Here is a 21423-nt window from a genome sequence, read left to right as displayed (position 1 = left end):
AATATACTGAACCATTAAATAAGAGGATTGTAGTTTGTAAACCATTCAGTGAACTGGCGTATAGCTGTTATTTTGGCAGTGTTAAAATACATATGTAATAACTGAGGATTGTATTTTTGTAATATAAAATGACAATGATTTCTCAAAATGTAAAGCAACACAGTTTAGAATGGGAGTGATATATGAAGATTGCTTGTGTTAAACATGCTATTGTTAGATAGCAGAGTGCTAAACAATGTTTTTTTCCACCTTTAAATTCACCGCAATGAATGCAAGAGTCCTACATTCTTCCCTGGTGGCATTACATTCTAGGTTGTAAGGATTGGCAAAGTTGTTATTTGGTTGGGTGGTGTCATGATGACATCCAACAAACTGACAATAAGCGGTTTTCAAATCATTCTCAATTTGAGTATATGGAAATTATTACTGGAAACAAACAAAACCCTCTGACATTATTTATACTGTACAGATGATCATGTGTCCATTCCCTGTAACTTATTTCCGTCTCAGTGCAGTGAGACACATCCGTAAGGGATCAATTTCAGCCCTATGCAGCCCTTATCTGTGGCTCGGTACAAGACTAGTTTTGTCAGCCTGGTGAAAAAGACACCGTTTTGAATAATGGATGACTTGACGTTATCGACGAGATAGCTTAACAGTCAGTAATTTCACACCAAGCCTAAAGTATAAGGTAAGCAAAACAACATCTTAACGTTAACTGAACACCCTTACCGACGTGTAACAACGTTGGACGGACAAGGAGACCCATGTTATCCTTTTGCAAACGGCGAGCTCCCAAAATCGTAACCGAGATAGTGTAACGAGGCGAGCAGATGAACACAACAGAGAGGAGAGAACAGCCATTACGAAGATGTAACGTCAACGGTTAGCTAATCAGCTAATCATTTAACACATGATAGCTGTGGATATGTGGTTTTAAATAACTGTCACTGCCTAGTAAATTGGTGTCGGTCATCGTGACAATAAACGCTTACGTTTCATATAACAAATAAGCATTGTACTTCAACCTGAAATATGTATCGTTTCGTTAATTAAATCAACCATTCTGCTGTTGGTTAACCGTTGACAGCAGCAAGCAAATTCTATGCACGTGCATCATTTCCTAAACAAAGCGCGCTGTGGATGACGTAGCGAGCAACGCCAGACTAAAATAATCAAATTCAGATATGCGAAAGCTGCCAGTTTGCAACTGACAATCAGGCATCATTGTTTCGATAATCTATTACTATGTCTTGAATGCCAAAAGTGTACGGAAGTAGCATGTACCCATTGTGGGTGTAACAGGTGATTACAGTCAAGCATATCTTCGAGCATTTCTACGTTGGTGTAGCTAGCTAGTTTACAGAAGAAAAAAAAACATTTTTTTTGTATTTCTACCGATTACTGTGACGGCCATACATCCAGTCAATTTGTTTACAGATTTATTTCCGCCAACATCTTCGAAGATAAAATGGAGAGAGACTCAACCGGTACTGCAGAAAAGATCCAGCCGGCTTCGTCTTTGAGGAACAATATTAATGAAGACACCTGCGCAGCTAATTCCCTTAGCTCCCAGGTTGAGATCTGTGGTACTACTGATGTCGCAAAGGCCAGGTGGACTCTACTGAGACAGGTATTGTCAGCCTTAAAATAAAGCACAAACCTCTTGTTGGTTTAGACTATTTGTCTAAACTAAGTGTGTTGAATGTTCAACATAAAATGTGTTGTTGGACATCTTTGGATTTTGTATATATCCGTTAGAACCAGTCCCTCATAACTGTGGAATAATAAGGGATGGGAATAGCTGTAGCAGCCAGTCTGTCTTCCTGTGATGTTTCCTCCCTAATTTTGGCTACAAAACTGTTACTAAACTTGGTAATACAATTGTACTATGTAGTTCACGTAGTATTTATTTCTAGTTCAAGCTCTGTATAATATGGACGGAGGGATTGCTTTTGTACCGGTTCCAGTATGATAACATTCAGCAATCTTGTTCCATTAGTACGCTGATCTGCTTTGACCAAGGGCTTTAACATTAAACCTTTACCTTCTATAATTTTATCAACAAGGAATTTTATACAATAGCTTTACAGTAACTTTGTCACCAGTAAGAATCTATTTCTCTCCTCTGGCCACAGAATCTGATCAGCTATGCACGAACAAGAACCTTGCACACACAAGAGCAGTAGCTGTAAAAGCAGGGCTTTTACTTTTTCCCATAGATGGGCATTATACAGACGCTACACTCGACTGACAAGACCAGCTTCCTGCAGTGGGGCCATCTTGCATTCTGCATTTCTTCGTCCTGGCACAGTAATGACCTGTGTGTGACCATGTGTATCAACTCCACCAGATTACATACATAGATCCTGTAGATAGAACTTATATAATGTAATGAATTTGGTTTTTAACAGTTAAGGACGAAAAGATGCAGATTAATTCTGTACATTATGTTTAACTTTACAAGGAAAATATGACGTTGTTTGGATGAATAAGAAATGTAAAATTAGTTGAAAATGTATTTTTCCTCCATTGAATATTATGGTCTTCCCAATTGACCTCTTGTCTGTTCGACTGAATGCTTACGCTGCCAACACAGGAAAACATGACTGATTCATTCTGCAAATGCTGAGATGTTACAGCTTATGATAAGATTTACCAGTTAAGGGATGTGCTCTTTTGTGGTAATAAAAAATTCATGAACTCCCCTTCATTTCCACTCCTGACTCTAACAGGTGCTGCGTCAGAAGCAGGTGGACACTCCAGAGGTCAAACAGGTGTCTGTTCGCAGGTTCGCAACGTTTGACCTTTTCAGCAGAAAGAGGCTTCTAACACAAGACCCTAGTGATACCTCAGATGACCAATGGGTGGAGTACAGAAGTGTCTACTTTCCAGAGTACAGTGCCTTGCTCAGGTACACACACACAGAATGGATGCACATGAGGCTCTAGTTTCTGGTACAGATAACGCATGGTGACACACGTGGCCGTTTCATGGTACCACAGCACATCAGACTAGTTGGTAAAAAGTCAGCATTGAACACGTTCCAGGTTTTTTTATATATATATATATAATTTATACTTTTTATTGATCCCTAGTGGGGAAATTAAAATGTTTTCACTCTGTTGTTAGAACACACTACACACAGGCCGAAAATACACAGACATGCTTAGGTCCTATACATGCACAAATAGAGAGATACATGCACAAATAGAGAGATGTCAGAGTGAGGGGGCTGCGACTGCTGGACGGGCGCCCCGAGCAATTGGGGTTTGGTGCCTTGCTCAAGTGCCCAGGAGGAACTGGCACCTCTCCAGCTACCAGTCCACACTTCGTACTTCTGTCCGTACGGGGACTTAAACCAGCGGCCCTTCGGTTCTCGACCCAACTCCCTACAGACTGAGCTACAGTGTCAGGCTGCTTTCACATAGACTGCGGCGGTCCTCAGACGGTCCAGCGAAAATGCAGGTCTTTTCTTTCATTTTGAACGGGGGCTGTGGAGTTGGGGGCCGAAAAACATTCAGGGCCTGCAGCGAAAAAGTTGACGCAGAATGAACCCGACGTCACCCTGCGATGGCCAATCATGTAACTGGCGATCAGACTTGCCGTGTTTTAAGGCGGTGTGAGAGTCCCGTCCAGTAAATGGTAAACCCCATGAGTAAACCTCACTGCCTCTATCTCTGCTACAAGAAAGTTGTAAAACACTAACAAGCACTTAACTGCCCAGGAGTTTGTGTAACAGCTGACTGTTTCCTGCAACAAACTCCAGCACAAAGCACAGTTGCTCTTTTCTTTCTCTCTTTCTTCAATAATTGGGGAAATATAAAGTACTTGTGCTACATTGGGGGGTTAAATAACACAAGAGCATAGATGATGACATTACCTACAAGTATTAGAACCTTTGATTTGTTGTGAATCTAGAACAAACCACACTTCATATCATGTCGTTAAGGCATGTCCTATAAAGCAGGTTGAAATAAAGTGATTGAAATGCTGTTGAATGAATGTTTAAAGGTCCCATGGCATGAAAATATCACTTTATGAGTTTTTATAACAATAATATGAGTTCCCCCTAGCCTGCCTATGGTCCCCCAGTGGCTAGCCCTGGGTATCCTGCTCTGCCTTTGAGAAAATGAAAGCTCAGATGGGCCGGTCTGGAATTTTCCCTTCATGATGTCATAAGGTGAAAGGTTACCTCCCCTTTCTCTGCTTTGCCCGCCCAGAGAATTTGGCCCGCCCATGAGAAAGAGAGAGACATCATAGCTTGCCAACGAGTGAAGCATGGCAGTTGGTCAAGGCCACACCCCCACCCTCCACCTTGCCCCCCTCTCTCCTCGTCAATAGCATTTAAAGCTACAGGCACAGAAATGGCACATACTAAGGAAAGCTCATTGTGGGACTGGCTCTAGTGGCTGTAATTCTGCACCAAGGCTGAATTTTGGGAAAGAGACTTATGTCTATATAAAAGCATCCAAAAATCAGCATGTCATAGGACCTTTTTAAATGCAACTTTGATGTCTCAATTTAACTTTTTCAGTTACCACAAAAGTATGCAAGTACTCTAGATTACAGTAGAAGACGATGTAAATATTGGACATGGAGGCTGGGGGAAACTGAATGAAAACATGTTTGAACCTGAAACCAAAGATAGTTATTCATTTGCAGAAATAATTTTTAATATATTTTCAGATGTAACAAATGTTTTAGAAATGTTGCCAAACACTTCTACAACTCAGTAATATCAACTTTAGAGATTTGTAAATAAATCCATGCTCACTTTTTGGTACGTTTCCTTTGGAACGATGCCAAGTTTAAAATAGTACTTAAGATTATTTGTGCTGTTTCACTGTCTGTAAGCAAAAAGCACAATATAGTATTCTCCCAGACGGCTGTGTAATCCGCTATGTTTTTGTGTCTCTCAGGGATAACCTGGGACCTATCCGAGTTAATGAAGTGCTCAACAGTTTTGACAACACCGGTAATGTCTGTAAGTACATACTCTACCTTACTACATATACTTTAAGACTTGTGTTTGTAGTATTTTTGTCACACACACACACACACACACACACACACACACACACACACACACAAAACACATACACACACACACACACACACACACACACACACACACACACACACACACACACACACACACACACACACTAACCCTAACCCTTTGAGTTAGCCTCATGCTGTGTGCAGTTAGTGTTTGATTGATGAGTTGATGCAGGTGGTTTGATTCCATCTCTTTGAATTGGGAGTATGTATGTACCTTCAAATGCCCTTTAGAAGGAAAGTAGACTGCAGTCTTCTTATTGCTTCAGTCGACAGTGATAAGTGGTGTGGGAGAAAGGGAAGAGCATGACTCAAACAGGGCTCCTGCTCTATGATATGGAGTGGAATATCATCACCTGAAGCACAAAAAGCCTTGATTTCACCTTCATTCACTCAAGTTTGTATGAGGCATTTCCTTGACTGAGTTTACTTCTGATTGAGTTTAATTCAGTTTGACTCTTTTTGGTTCAGTTACTGCTGATGTCTTTTAGCAATGTAAATCATGTCAATGTTGGTTAATTTGTGACTTGTGTGTACAATACAACTTTATTGTCCAACTGTGGAAACTTGTCTTTGACTAAACAGTATAGCAGTTTAACATATTGCAACAATGACAAGGCTCATTAGAAACATCAGTAACATATGTGTTCATACAATGATAAAAATATGTGGTCAGCTTCACTAACAATATAATGTGACACCGGTCAATTCATCATATACCTCTTACTGTGCAGCTCCATCTTCACAGGCATGTGATGGTTATGACAAAGGTCATGGGTTACTGTTAACCAACCAGATGGTTTCACAGGAGTCGGGGTCAAAGGGGAAGCTCATGGCTAGGGGCTACATCACTGCACACTGGGATCAGACTCAATATGTCATGACAGAGCTCAGTGGAAGCTCTCATTCCAACCTGCTAGAATAGATAATCCCTTTCATCTACAAGGAGACAATAGGATCAATACTTTTTCTTTAGAAAGAGAAAATGAAGAGGCCATCATGTTTTTGCCTTGCTATTTGTGATGTGCAGATCTCTCATTCCCTGTTTTTCTTTCTCTTCCTCCTCTAGTATCTAAAAAGTAGTAACCAATATCTGTCATTACTCTTCCCTCCCCTTACACCAGACTGCTACAGACTGCTTACAGTATACCCCCTCATCCCTCTTTCTCAATCTTCCCCTCTTACCATTTCTCCTCTTTCTTCCTTCCACCCCCTCCATCCTTCTCTCCTCCCAGCTGGAGTCGTGCTTGGCCAGATGGGTAACTGAGTTCCTGACTTGGCCGGTGGATTAGCACAGCCAGAGATGAGAGCATAAAGGTGGGGAGAGGAGAAAAGGGGGAGATGGTGTGTGTGTGTGTGTGTGTGTGTGTGTGTGTGTGTGTGTGTGTGTGTGTGTGTGTGTGTGTGTGTGTGTGGGGGGGGGGGGGGGGGGGGTGTGGGGGGCCTCAACAGGACCTTGTTCCTCAAACAATGAGCCAGCCATCTCCCTCCTGTTCCCTATCCCATGTTTGGGACTAGTAATGCGTGAGATCAATTAGGATTGGTTGAGAGGAGGATCTGAAAGGCCCAGAGGTGACCCTGTTGGAGCTCTGGGGGTATATTGTTGGGGATGGGAGTCAGAGAGAAACCCCTCTAAATACACAAACTCATACACACCTACTTATGTGTGCTTCTCAAAAAGATATAAAGCCACACACTTATGCTTGCAAAAATACACACAGTCTTGCTAATGAACACATATTCACTTCGCCCACCATCACACCCTCTCCACCTTTCCTGCTATCTTGATAATCCCCCACCCCTGAGGTGTGGACAAGCCCAAATCCTAGGGGTCCTTGTCCTCCTGAATAGCAGGCTAAAAAGCCTGGCTGGATTAACCCACTGCCTCCAAAATGTGTGGACTCAGCTTAAAATTGCTACCCCCTCTCAGCATGAGCCTCTCTCTCGGCTATTGTGTTTGTCCCACCACTGTGCACGCATGTGAACAGTATGTTGTTTCTTAAGGTGACGATAAGCTGGAGTCAATGGTTTTATTTCAAGACCAGAGGATCAGGCAAGGAGTATCAATGAGGATCTTTTTAGGAAATGGAGAGTGTATCTCAGAGATGACATCATACAGTAGCATGACTCAGACAACATACTGTTTTGAATATCTGGGCTATTAGGACACTTAACCTGATAAGCATCTTATTTCTTTTGAAGAAGCCCAAATAAAACCATATGGTTTAATGGGGAATATATGTGTAATTTACAGACCATTACCTATTGTGTATATCAGTCTGTATTGTAACACAGGGCTTGCACTCGTACGAATTAATTGGACAGAAATAACTAAAAGTAAAACCGTATGACAAAACCAAATGAAGACTTCAATTACTTTTCTGATGAATGGGTTCAGATTATATTATGTATAATGCCCAAGTGGATCTAAAGGAGTTTAAGCATTCTCAATATCAACTCTGATCATATGATGTGTCATAATCACAGCGGGAGGAACTATTTTAGTAAATTGATAGTATATGTTGAAAATGTATGCTATTAAACGAAAAAATCACTATTTGGATTTGTTAGAAAATTATTTTGTCTATTGCACGGTTGGCTACAGAATGTTTTGTTGGTGCAGGAGGTGTAAATATGACTTTCATTTATTTCTATAGTTTAGTTTTCAAAGCATACGAACAAATTATTTTTGGAATTAGTTTCTATGACTTTCCATTTCATCTTAGGACATTATTATCATATTGCTCTTTTCAACCACGGCTGCTTGTTAATTGATAATCATGCTGCTACTTTCTCTCTTTATTGTGGTCTCTTTGGGTCAACACCATTTTTTAATCTGTCTGTCTGACTGTAATCGTTCCTATTCCGATCTCTCTTTAAAAAAAAAAAAAAAAAAAAAAAAAAAAAAAAATCGGGTTGGGTTTTCTGCGGGTATGTTTTGAAATGGGTCCAACATTTTTGAAGACCTCTACCTGGGGGTGCCCGGGTGTTTTTTAGAGGGCTCATGTATCAGCCAGGTGACAAGTGACTTTGGTGATATAGCTACTCACCTGCGTTTGCACTTGATGAGGTATCCAAGTACCAAGCACCCCCTCTGGTGGTCACAAAAGTCACGGTACTGCAGCTACATTTGTAACTCGTTATATGTCGTCAATGAATAATTGGGCCTATTTCAGACTGGTCTTGATCACTTTGAACTATTTGAACTCCGAACTTCCGACCTTCCCGGTTCTTTAGCTGACAGCGGGGGCTTGTAATTGTAAGAGAGCTTTGTACGGCTGTTGTTTGGGGTTTTAGGGGTGCTTGTTTCCTGCTAGGGATCAGGATTTTAGGACACAATACAGGCCCTTGGGCTTGGGTGACTAAGAATGCATCAGAGGAGGTGTGGGCATGTGTGTGTGTTTGAGAGGGTTTAGGAAGAGCTTGTTGACATTGCAGGGGTTTTGGTAAGGGGGCTTGTTGGGCTGTGGGGTTACTTGTTGGGTTCATGTTGCAGGCAAAGGTTGTGCGCGCGCACACACACACACACACACACACACACACACACACACACACACACACACACACACACCACACACACACACACACACACTCTTATCTGTGAAGCCATAGATAGATGCAGCTAAGCTCATTTAGAGCAATGCTTTCCCTTTTCCTGCATTAGTGTGTGTGTGCGTCTTTGTGTGGGTGCTTGTGTGTAATCAAGTGCCAAGCATCCTAATGAAGCCTAATAGAGCCTTCTTCACTACAGCTGTCATTGTCTGAATGGCTACTAGCCTTTCAGCCTCTCAGTCATCCCTATTATCTCACACAGACTTCACCTATCACCCCCACTGGTAAATACTATAAGCTCTGAATGTTTGGGGGGGGTGACTGGGGGACTGGTGTTTGCTGTGGTATGGGAACGGAGGATGTTTGTAAAGAGAAGAGAGGATAAATGTCAGCACAGGTAACATTTTTAAATATCCTACCAAATAAGACGATCATCATTGTACATGACAGCCTTGTGTTCTTGTCACTTGCTGTTACAGTGTAGGACAGGTGTGTGTGTGTGTGTGTGTGTGTGTGTGTGTGTGTGTGTGTGTGTGTGTGTGTGTGTGTGTGTGTGTGTGTGTGTGTGTGTGTGTGTGTGTGTGTGTGTGTGTGTGTTTGTAATAGGTGCCCCCCGTAGCCTCCCCTTGTGCCAAGCCTTTAGCGGAGCCCTGTTTGCATAATTATGCTAATTCATTGTGCCATAGTGCTAATTAGACCTTGTTAGACAATAGAGCTAGACTGGGAGCTGGCAGGCATACACACACATACACACGCTCACTCAGACTGTTGTGTCAATGACAAGGTTTGTGGTCCCCCTCTGCGCTGTTTATAGCGTGCTCTCTATAGAAATGGTTCTCTACTGGTGTGCTCTGGACTGAGTTCAGGTGTCTCTTACGATTTTGATTTAAGCTAATGGAACAAAAATCAATGTGTATCAAGAATACTACACAAACGTCTTCACAGTCTAATAAAATTGGTCCATGCCCATAATATCAGTCTCTCTTATTCCTCAGAGTTGTTGTTAATTGCTCCTTTCCCAGCAGTTTGTTATATTTTTCTTACGTCCACTTATTTTATCATTGTACATTGTGACGGTAACCAATAATACACACTTTAGTTTACTTTCGGTTAACTATTTAAGTTGATTATGAATGAGTCCAGGACCCGTGCTTAAAGAAAAGAGGTTCATTGTAATATTTATTGAAATATACATTTCTTGAAATACTGATTGTCAGGTAGAAGGAATTTATTTTCCAAAATGCATTGTATTGGCACTAGAATTTACATACGACTCTAGACACTATTAGAAAAAAGAAAAATATATTTTGAATAGTCTTAACTTATTTTAAGTTGAGACTTGTTTTCAAGACATTTGATTTTAAAGTAAAGAAATTCTACCAATCTACTAATGACCCCAACTGCTTAAGAGTTTTCTCATAGTGCAATACATATCCCACCAACATGCTTCAGAAGAGATTGAAAAGATGGCTTAAGATTTGGGAAATTAGCTACAGTAATCTACCTAGACGAGTTTGTGTTTAAAGACAAAAAACATTTTGCAGTTTCACAGCTTACATAAGGATTTTGCCTGTCAGCCAGTTGTTTAATATGCTTTGGTATGACAGGGAGTAATTCGATCCAAGTTCTGTTCCGCAACATCAGCAGTTTTTTTTTAAATGAGACTGCTATATGTACCACAAAGTGTTAAACGGGGACAATAAATGTGGGTTGCCACACATCCTACACAGTTACTGTTCCCTCAACCTTTTTTCCAGTATACATTTTAATGAATTGTGTGGTTTTAAATTAAATGATTGTTTGATTAACATGTTTCAAATAAGCCAAATGCATTGTACCAAGCACAATTAAATTGGATTTTGTCAATAATTTAACCTCTTAACACAAAGAAGACTGTGTGTGTGTGTGTGTGTGTGTGTGTGTGTGTGTGTGTGTGTGTGTGTGTGTGTGTGTGTGTGTGTGTGTGTGTGTGTGTGTGTGTGTGTGTGTGTGTGTGTGTGTGTGTGTGTGTGTGTGTGTGTGTGTGTGTGTGTGTCACTTTGTGGTGTAGGAGTGGGGGTTGGCGGTAGTGTAAGCAAGACTTAAGTGGCTTGAGGGCAAAGAGAAAGAGTTGCCGGTTGACTTAATTGAAAGTAATTGATTTTCGCTTCTGTAACCTTGTCTCCTCCATCCGTTGACTGAAGGAAACAAGAAACAGGGACTTGCCTGAAGTACTCTTGGGTGTTGGAAGCTTCTTGAAACTCAAGAAGTAAACAGTCACCACACTATCTGAACACAACTTGAAGCTAATGTGCAGATGCAGACATAAATGGTTATGTGCATACACACACATGCATGTGCACGGTGGAATTACGTGCAATAAACCGCCATTGTTACTTTTAGCACAATAGGGATTAAAGGTGAGCTGTTGGGTATAACTTTGCACAAGGAGTCCTCCCATTATAGCCTGCAGTTCAGTGTGTGTGTGTGTGTGTGTGTGTGTGTGTGTGTGTGTGTGTGTGTGTGTGTGTGTGTGTGTGTGTGTGTGTGTGTGTGTGTGTGTGTGTGTGTGTGTGTGTGTGTGCGCACATGTGCACTATTACCAGTAAGCGGTGGGGATTAAGTTCAGGAAATGAGTAGAGCGTTAAAGGGTGCTTCCGTGCCCAGTGCTATTGCATTGTCACTGCTGCTAATACTCAGCTAATTACAAGGACATACTTTAACAGCAAGCACAGCCCGTAACCCTCATGTCTCTCCACTTTGTTCCCTCCCTTTCTTAGGTTACTCCCTCACCCTAGAATTAGGGGATGAAATGAAAGAGAGAAAGAAATAACAGGTCTCTCCCCCCCCCCCCCCCCTCCCCCCCCCTTTTTTTTTTTTTTTTTTTTTTTAACAAACCAATTTTTTTTGTGCGGCCTTTTTATTTTCCTAAGCTCAGCATACACTGGCCCCTCCAACCATGTAACACACACACACACACACACACACACACACACACACACACACACACACACACACACACACACACACACACGCCACACATGCCATATCACCAAAATGCAATTTACTCTACTCCGGTTAGCTTAAAAGATTTTTCATGCAAAAGGCTTTTTTATGTATTAGTTCATAAAGTCTCTAAGGTTTGAAATATACAAGATGGACAATGAAAAGCTCCAGCCGTGCTGTTAATACCTTTTGTAGCACAAGTATTTGTTATATAAGTTGCTATGTCAACTCTTGTGGTAATTATAGCTAGAAATCTTCCTTTTTATATTACAATACTTTGGGTTAAAGATGTCAGCATAATGATTCATTTCAAAGCTATAAAACCCTCAAAGATATTCTTTTACCTGATTATAGCTACACTTAGAATTCATTTTTGATTGCAGACTTCCAGGCCTCCTCTAGTATAGAATCTTTTACAATAGCCTTTTACATCATCTTCTGCAGTCACAATGATGAATAACCCCCTTTGGTGTAACTGCACGATAGTATATGAGAGTGGCACACATTTATGGAACTTTAAGCTACATTCACACATTTTTAAAAGGTGTTTCTTAAACAAGATTAAAGCTACTCAGAAAAAACAAAATATATTGAGTGTTCTAGCTGAGCCTTTTTCATGTTTACACCAACTGTACATGCATACTTTGTTTGTCAGTGTGTCACTATTTATGCACATTTGTGTGTCCCATAAATGTGTACACACACACACACACACACACACACACACACACACACACACACACACACACACACACACACACACACACACACACACACACACACAAATGTGCTGCTTGCATTAGAGAGCTAAGTGATTAGTGCATGGTAGTTAATTTGGCTCTCCTCCCTCTTGTACCCATCAAGTGCACCATGTTTACTTCCAAGGCACAAGTGCACACATGAAAGTGCATGAGTGCGTTTGTTTATGTGTGTGCAAATCTGTGTGTGAATGTCCCTGAAGACGTTTTAAAACAAATAGATGATTAATGTGATTAGTGTGTTGGTCGGGAAGTGGAACAGCTATAGTAAATGGCTACATGGTCATGTGGGAATAGGCTTTGGCTCCACTCCAAAGTGTGTGTGTGTGTGTGTGTGTGTGTGTGTGTGTGTGTGTGTGTGTGTGTGTGTGTGTGTGTGTGTGTGTGTGTGTGTGTGTGTGTGTGTGTGTGTGTGTGTGTGTGTGTGTGTGTGTGTGGGGGTGTGTGTGTGTGTGTGGGGTGGGGGGGGGGGGGGGGGTGTGGGGGGGGGGGGGGGGGTGTGTGTGTCAGCGTCAGCATTTCCTTGCTTTTTCATTGGTTTCACAATTTCCACCTGATGTAAAGCTGTAAAGAATAATTGTGCAGTAAAGAAAAAAGATTATTTTTTTCACATTTACAACACAAGCATAATTTTCTGTTTTCTTGGAAAGCAGTTCCCCCTCACAAAATGTTTCATGCCTCTTTTTCCTGCCTTTTAAAGGATAGAAACATGGAATTGTTTTTGATCACCAAAACCTTTTCAGGGACCTAGGAAACTTTTAAAGAGCTCAGGAACCTGCAATTTACTTACTAATACTGGGTTATATGTTCAGCTCCTGCCCGCAAAAGTCATACCAACTTCTGAGCTACGTACAGTACCGGAGGTAGTGGCTTTTATCTTTTATGTTTTACGGTTTCAGATGGGCATGCAAAATATATTTAATCATTGTAAGTACGGAGAGTTATCAATAATTATTAATAAATCGATCCTTAGTTCCTGGGACTGTTCCGTCCAAAAGCCCCAACACAGAGGTTGAGCAGCCTTCAACCTGTCAACTTGTCTTTGCTGAAACTGCTAATGTGTTTGTTATTTAGCTAAGGAGCCATTAACTTACTTAGTGACTCACTATACAGCTTAATGCACAAACTGCTACAGTACTTCTTGTTTACTCTGTCAGTCTCTTTCTGTCTGGAGACTCCATAAATAGCCCCACAGGGCCCTTTAACTGTCAGTTGGCTGTGGTAACGCTAAAGTAGGTGTTGACGCTAATGGGTGTGCTAAATGCTAATATGAGTTAGCGTGAGCCTCTGAGGGGAAAGTTAACTGATTTTCAAGTGGCCCCCTGAGAGACTGCTCTAATCGCTAACTAGCAGTAACATCTCACTGGGGCTCCAGGCTGGACTTAAGCTGTTGGGGCGATTCTGACTGCATACTGCAATATTTCTGCTGTGGCTTTATTCCATAATTTTAGGAGCTAATGGGGAAATGATTTACTGGTATATTGTCTGGGTTTGATATTAGCTGAGGGAGTTAGAAAGAGTTAATGAAAGAGACAGTGACAACATATATCTTTATGGTTTGATAACCATTCCCAAATGTTATGAAACACCACAAATTGAACATTTTGATTTCCTTTGATTATGAAGTTGTCTTTTGAAGAGTTTAGGCATATTTCACACACACCCACTCTGCACACACCTCTTTTACGCTGTTATGTTTGTGTGTGTGTGTGTGTGTGTGTGTGTGTGTGTGTGTGTGTGTGTGTGTGTGTGTGTGTGTGTGTGTGTGTGTGTGTGTGTGTGTGTGTGTGTGTGTGTGTGTGTGTGTGTGTGTGTGTGTGTGTGTGTGAGTGAGAGACTGGAGAGGGAGGGTTAAGTGTGGGATCACAGATGGAGACATACCTTTTCAGTAGATTTTATAACAAACCTTGCTCTTAATTTAGTACCCTATAAAATCTTCGAAAAAAAAAAAGGGTATTTCATTATTTTTTGAGGAGCTTGCCTCATTGGACAGCCATGAATTGAGACAAAATAAAATGTTTGTGTCACTCTTTAAACCAAAAGGGCCAACACTTTGCTGTTTCCAGGTTCTTAAATGTGAGAATGTGCTGCTTTCTTCTGTTATATATCATTGTAAATGTATTTGTCATTGCAAAGACATTTGTAGATGTCATCATGGACTATGAGAAATTGTGATTAGCATTCTGTATTTATTAATAATGTAATAGAGTAGATGATTTATCAAAGATTAAAATAAAAGTTGTTTAATTGATAATGAAAACAATGTGTAGCCTTATTCTGGATAAGTAGGAACAATATCAAAACAAAGTGATCTTTCAGACAAATAATTACATAACCTCTGCTTGTCATTTGATTATTGCTCTGCCCAATACCTTTTATTAGCCTTCTGTCGATCATCAGTAACAAGTATAAACATTTAACACCACTTCTCAGTCACTAGTGGTAAAGAGATTGCAAGCTTAAGATATAAATACCTGGTCAAAGTCTACAAATTTACAATAAGAAGCTTTTTTAAAGTAAACAATGCTTGAAGATGGTAAAAAATATTTCACTCGTGTGCAGCAGAGTTGTAGCTTACTATGTCAGTGCTACAGGCTCTACTTGTCTCTTCCTGGGCTGCCTGTAACATCTTCCCTCCCTGTTTCATTGCTTTCCACCCTCTCTGCTGTGCTTCTTGCCTCCCTCTCTGCCTTCCTCTCACTCTCTCCACCCACCAGTGATTGTACAATCTTCCCATCACCACCATAATCATAACAGCCAAGATTTTGTGCCAGTGTGTAACCACTGCCAGTCTTCACATACACACGCATGCACGTGCACGCACACACGCACACACGCACATGTGTCCTGGAGGAGAAATACAGTTGGAGCTTTTATGCTGCTTTCCCAAGTGGCTGTTTTCGAGCGCAGCCACAATGGAGGGCCTAATGTGGATTTGTTTAGAGAGCTGGTTAATTGGAGTGGGATACTCTAATTGCACCTCTTTCATGGTGTGTGCGTTTGTGGATGTGTGTGAGTTTGTGAATGTGAGTGTCACCTGGCTTTTGTTTGGACTGTGTGTGGGAAAACATTTGCTCAGCTATAACTACACTACACAAACACTATAAGCTACATAAAACGCACATAAGCGGTGTGAAGTGTCTAAGTACAGAGAGCGGGAGGGAAACAAATAGAGGGAGAAAGAATACATGAATAGTATGCCTTATAATTGGTATAAGCTACTGTATGTGTAGAGCCCCCACATTTATGATGAATGCACAACTTGTGTTTGTTCATGTGCATCTGTGGAGTGCTTCCTTCTGTCTCTTTTTGCTGGTGTTGTCCCCCAGTTGGGGGTGCTCTAAGTCTTTGTATGACGTGTGTGTGTGTGTGTGTGTGTGTGTGTGTGTGTGTGTGTGTGTGTGTGTGTGTGTGTGTGTGTGTGTGTGTGTGTGTGTGTGTGTGTGTGTGTGTGTGTGTGTGTGTGTGTGTGTGTGTGTGTGTGTGTGTGTGTGTGTGTGTGTGTGTGTGTGTGTGTGTGTGTGTGTGTGCGCCTGCCTGCCTGTGTGCCTACTTGCCAGTTTGGCATCTGTGTTTTCATACCACAGTGTCCTGGTTTGCCTTTTGGAATTCAAAGAGCCACACTAAACTCACAAACACATAAGGGCTGTGCAATTAATCAAATTTTAATCGCAATTTCGATGTGGGCTCCTAACGATCTCAAAAACAATGTAATCCAGAAAAGGATTATTTTGCACATTACATTTTGCAAGTAAATTATTAATTTGTCTAATTGTGTTCTCAAGGGGAATTCAAAAAGTTCAACGTGAAAAGTATTTAGAGAAATTTCACAGTTCAAGGTGTTTTCACAGTTAATTAGTTTTTTTAAGTTCAATAAATGCAACTTTCCAAAAGTCAATAAGTAATTAGAGCTGGGTGATATGGAGAAAATTAAATATCACGATCATTTTGACCAAATACCTCTATCGATATTGCAACGATATTGAAGTGTTGACTATTGGTGCTTTCACAAAATATTTACACAATGAGATCTTTGATGAATAATCATCAGTAATGTGGATATAATGACTAAGTGGGTAAAGGCAAATAATAGAACATTTACAACAGTCTGGTAAGTTCAGAAAATGACATCACTTTACTGTAATGCAGCCTTTAAAACCAGGAAAAGACAACACTTATGCAATATTACGATATCCAAAATCTAAGACGATATCTAGTCTCATATCTCATATCTAATATCGATATATTGCCCAGCTCTATAAGTAATCATGTTAAATAATCGTGATTTCATTATTGAACAAAATAATTGTAATTGTGACAATGATTTTTTTTTTCCATAATCAAGCAGCCCTACAGACACATACTGTAGATATACACAGGTTTTAAATATAGGGCTCATAGTTTTCAGTGTGGTTGTTAGGCCTACTAGTAGTCACCAGCATTTTATAGGATGCATTCGGGCAGGCCTGCCATAAAGAATTATGGACAGGGGGACTACATTTTCTAAATTGGGCCCCGCATCCACACCCTCCAGCACCATAGACCATTGCTAGGGCCCCCCTTGGGCAGGGGTCATCTGTACCCTTTGACCCCCCCCCCCGATGACCGCATATAGTTGACAAATTAAAGGAAAACCTGACCAAATGAATGGGAAAATGTAATGAATGCAGATAATTCTATAAAGGACACAATGAGTCACTGATTATATATTATATATATATATATTATACATATCTCATTCTAGTTGAACTTCTATGGGAGATTCTGGACCAAAAAAAAGTTATAAATTATTTGTTAGTTTCATCAACTTCCCTCTTTCTGAATCTTTTCCTTCATTCCCCTTTCTTTGGTCCACTCTCTATTCAATCGTCCTCATCTGTTTCCATTTGTTTTTCCCTGTGACTTTCCCTCTTTACTCTCTGTTTGTCCAGTTCTCTTTCAGTCTCAGTCCACCATCCACTTATGATGATTGTGTGTGTGTTTATATATGTGTGGGTACCTCTGTGTGAGTGCAAACACATGGCGTGCCCTAAGTGGGCCATGAGGCCCAAAGCTAATCAATGATCGTCATTTAAGCCCATTCTCATCCTGCAAACACACACACACACCACAGTGCTTTGCTGATCAATTGAAAATAAGTGTCATTCACTTTTGCTTGTCTGCTAAAGGACATGGACAGAGGCAGGATGGTCCATCTCTATTTCTCTCTTTTCTCTGTTTCTTTGTGTGCTTCTGTGTTTAGTTTTCATTGTTTGGCATTATGAGACAAGAGAGTGATCTCTTCTGTAAGCATAAAGTGTGTGTGTGTGTGTGTGGTGCGTGTGCGTGTGCGCGCACGTGTTTGCAGGGTCAGTCTAAATGGAGATGTATTATTAGTAACCATTCTGAGCATAGTCACTGTAGTTCCCTAGCAAGGCAATCGGATCACTTAAGAGGCTTCTTGGTCTATGGCCTAAAGCTTCCTGTCTCTCCTTGTATGTCTCTCGCTCTCTCTATCCTTTAATGCTCCTCTTCAACACACACAAAACGCCCAGCAGCCATGGCCATCACCCCTTATCTTCTCTCTCCTCACCCTGCCGCTCCTCTCTACCACTCCTGCATCCTGTCCTTTACCTCCATGAGGGGAAAAAGGACAAGGTCATAAAGATAAACATAGAAAAGTGAGAGTGGAAGAGAGAGAGACAGAGAGAGCTGAAATGAACCATCTCATTTGGACATTAGCCCCTGGGTGCTGTGGTGAGAGGCTAGCTAGCCTAGCGGATAATGCCCAATTGTGTATAAGGCATTTTTTTAGCTTCATTTAGCCGGCTGCTTTGACAAGCTATTACTGGAAAGAATAAAGAGCAGGGTAATGCAATACAAGTATATCTCTCTCTCTCTCTCTCTCTCTCTCTCTCTCTCTGCATAGACATTGCTTTACTTTTACATTACCTGTGCATTGGAGCAGTGTGCACAACACACAAATGTGTGTATTTTGACAGCATGCTTAATGGACTGTTTGCATACATGCATGCAGTGACAGACTGTCAGCTTTTTGTGCTTCATATAAACCCTGTTCACTTGAGTAGACTATTTGGTGAAAGGTCCCTTATCACTGGTGACACTGAGGAGTTTGATAGTAAAACCCATACATCTGTTAACATGGACCCATTCCAGACAGAGGAGCTGTAGCCCAGAATCCCAAATAAACATCCATTTCATTCCACATCAGTTAGCCTACAAAGATACAAAGGCAGTCATCAATCAATCATTTCAGCATTAATTAATGCAAATGTTTAATGTATCACTTTCAACATGTAAACTAGGGCTGCACAATAGTTTGTTTGTTTGTTTGTTTGTTAGTTAGTTGAAAGAAAATATCAGTAGAAAACTGGACCCAACATCGCTTAGAGCACCTTTTTAGAATGTTACTTCGCAGATTGAACATATTATTTGTAACACTTCATAGATATTGTTTTTCCTTTTTGGTGTGTTGCTATGAACTTATTGTGTTTTTAATATTTTATTTTATTATTTTTTGTTCAAAATAAAAATTAAGATTAAAGATTAACCGTCATTCTTTTTTAATGGTACCTTTTTTATATTTAATTCAATGTTCAATTTGTTCAATAAAATGTTGGAAATTATTTCCTTTTAATTTGTTTTAAATTCAACTAGCAAGTTGTTGTATTTTAGCAGAATGCTAAAAAGCAGAAATGCAGAACGGAGTACACTTTAATACTGTTCATTTATCGCAAGTAACGTTATTGCGATATACTCCTCATATCAGACAGCCCTAATGTAAACTACGTTGATATCTGTTCAGATTTTTCCTTTATCTATGCACAAAATGGTCGAGATTTTTCTTCAAAATTAGTTGAAAACGAAAGTTGTGTTCCAGGTTTACTTATTGTGTAGCTAATATGAACAGTTTAGGTTTAATTGCATATCAAGGAGTTTTCTGCAATCGACAGTTTAGTAGACAAACCAAAAGGTAAAGGCAAATTGAACAGTGCACTACAACACTAACCAACGAGTAGTGATTTAAATGCCACCTATGATGGGTTTGATTGACATACCAGTAGCCTCATTATCAAAGTGATGCTGGTCTAACGAGTAATTTAATGTTGTCCAACTTCCCTACCTTGTTTTATTGTTGATTATATACTGTATCATGTAGGTGTATTTTCTGCAAGTGTGAAGCAAGGCTCCATGCTCAGCAATTGCAGACGTTTTAACCTCTGCCTCTTCTTCCTTTACTGTCCGATACATTCATTTCAATGGTATCTATTATAACACCCATGAGCCTCTCCAACTCCTGACCACTCAGAGAATCAAAACAACTGCGATGTTGTTCTGAATGTTCCACTCACTGTATGTTTTTCTTCATGCTGGTAACCCAGTCTTGTTAACAGTCACCTTGCATTGCTGTTTGAAAGAAATTTAGAGTTACCATGTTTGTCTGATCCACTGTTCTCCAAAGTGTTCACTCTCAGGAAATCTGTAAAATGCTAGTTGTTTATAATGGCATGATGTATTTTTTGTCTAAAATACACAGTGGACATCACTTTAGACATAGGAAGCTGTTACTAAGTTCAGACTTTTAAATATGCAGCCTTATATCCATGACTTAAAGTAAACAAGTACAAAAAAACTCAATAATAATACAAAAAGTCTGGTCCTGTCCTTCGTATGTGCACAGCAAATTAAAACGTGGATGGGCTTGGAGAGAAGAGGAGAGAGGGGAGAGGCAAGGACAGAGAAGAGGAGAATGTCTAATAGAGCTATATCATTACACTGTTATATGTGTTATCTATTGTGCTGCCATTGAACAGCAGCAGCATGAGTTTGGCAGTTGGCCACACACACACACACACACACACACACACACACACACACACACACACACACACACACACACACACACACACACACACACACACACACACACATACATAGTACACACGCTGTGCCTCCAGTGGGGCAGTAATAGAGGGTGTGAGTGTATTAGTCGCTACAGTCCAAGTGTTAAGTGCTGGCCTGGTGTGTGGGAGATCGATGACAGCCGGGCGGCTCCTCATTCACACACTCGCACATACATAGACACACACAGAGCTGTGACACATAGCCTAAGGTCAGGGGTCATACGCAAACATCTCTGTCTCTCAAACACACACAGACATCTCTGCTATATATGTATGTATCAAAAACACTCAATGTGTCTATTACACGTACACACACATACACACAGCCATACATATACCCATCCTGTCCTGTGACCGTAGGGAGGGGCCTGCTGTCGGGCACCGGTGGTCCATCGATACTTGGACAGAGCACTAATGCCTGCTGTCTGCTGATGGACGCTGGCCTGCCTCCAGGGACCATTATACTCACTGGGCCACAGACAGACACACATAAGTGCACTAACATAGAACACATAAACAAACCTTACTAGTAACATTACATAGTACTTGCAGGCTCAAACACCATAAATACATTTACAACTTAGTTTTAACATTAGAATACTTAGCTACAGTAGTGTTGGATACAGGTTGGACATTCTAAACATAGACAACATGTACTGCAAGTTTAAACCTATTTATACCAAGCAAGTTAGTCTGTGCAGGTCAGAGACAGTACGCGTCATTTGTTGCAGTGCATTGCTGCTATAATATGTTATGATGCCATCCCACACAATCCTCTTCTTATTGTCCTGAGCCAGACAGTAGGGTCATTAGGTCAACAGCATTCACATGGCTTAAATCACCAGAGTATTGCAGGATCAAGTGCTATGTTCTGATCCTTTTCCTTGCTATCCATCAAACTGCAATCCAGACACCACTCTTCTCTACTTTACTTTAGCTCTTTAGTCCTTTTCTTCATCCTCTTCTTCTTAGCAACAGACCCCTCGTTTTTGCAGCTCCCTCAAATACATCCAATTGAACACACTCTCACAGATCTGTATTACTCACTGAGTGTCAGGCTCAGCAACTCTTAGGTGAATTAGCTGAACAACAGATGTGCTGAAGAGAGGAAGATGATAGAACAGATATCTAGGAGACTTTAGAGTGGATGAAGTGAAGTTGGA

General features: G+C 40.7%; 2 protein-coding genes across 5 annotated transcripts in view; one reads left to right on the top strand and one right to left on the bottom strand.

Moving 5' to 3' along the window:
* prepl (prolyl endopeptidase like) overlaps positions 1 to 1136 on the bottom strand; it is a 10688-nt gene extending 9552 nt beyond the window's left edge. For all 3 annotated transcript variants that reach the window (XR_005637149.1, XM_039784261.1, XM_039784262.1), the window contains exon 1: positions 733 to 1136. Coding sequence is in view for 2 of the 3 variants with exons in the window: in XM_039784261.1 (XP_039640195.1) it covers positions 733 to 864 (132 nt within the window). In the remaining variant the exon portion in view is untranslated. The remainder of the gene's footprint in view (positions 1 to 732) is intronic.
* The window catches only part of camkmt (calmodulin-lysine N-methyltransferase), a 121359-nt gene continuing 100439 nt past the window's right edge, over positions 504 to 21423 (top strand). Inside the window, exons 1-4 of one of the 2 annotated variants that reach the window (XM_039784265.1) lie at positions 504 to 691; positions 1467 to 1633; positions 2736 to 2914; positions 4923 to 4987. In XM_039784265.1, coding sequence (XP_039640199.1) covers positions 1472 to 1633; positions 2736 to 2914; positions 4923 to 4987 — 406 coding nt within the window. In that variant the 5' untranslated portion in view covers positions 504 to 691; positions 1467 to 1471. Of the gene's footprint in view, positions 692 to 1440; positions 1634 to 2735; positions 2915 to 4922; positions 4988 to 21423 lie in introns of both variants that reach the window. The other variant, XM_039784264.1, reaches the window with a different exon arrangement.

The sequence above is a fragment of the Perca fluviatilis genome, chromosome 19 (genome assembly GCF_010015445.1).
Source record: "Perca fluviatilis chromosome 19, GENO_Pfluv_1.0, whole genome shotgun sequence".
In the NCBI taxonomy this organism is placed as follows: domain Eukaryota; kingdom Metazoa; phylum Chordata; class Actinopteri; order Perciformes; family Percidae; genus Perca; species Perca fluviatilis.
This window is presented reverse-complemented; position numbering and strand designations above follow the sequence as displayed.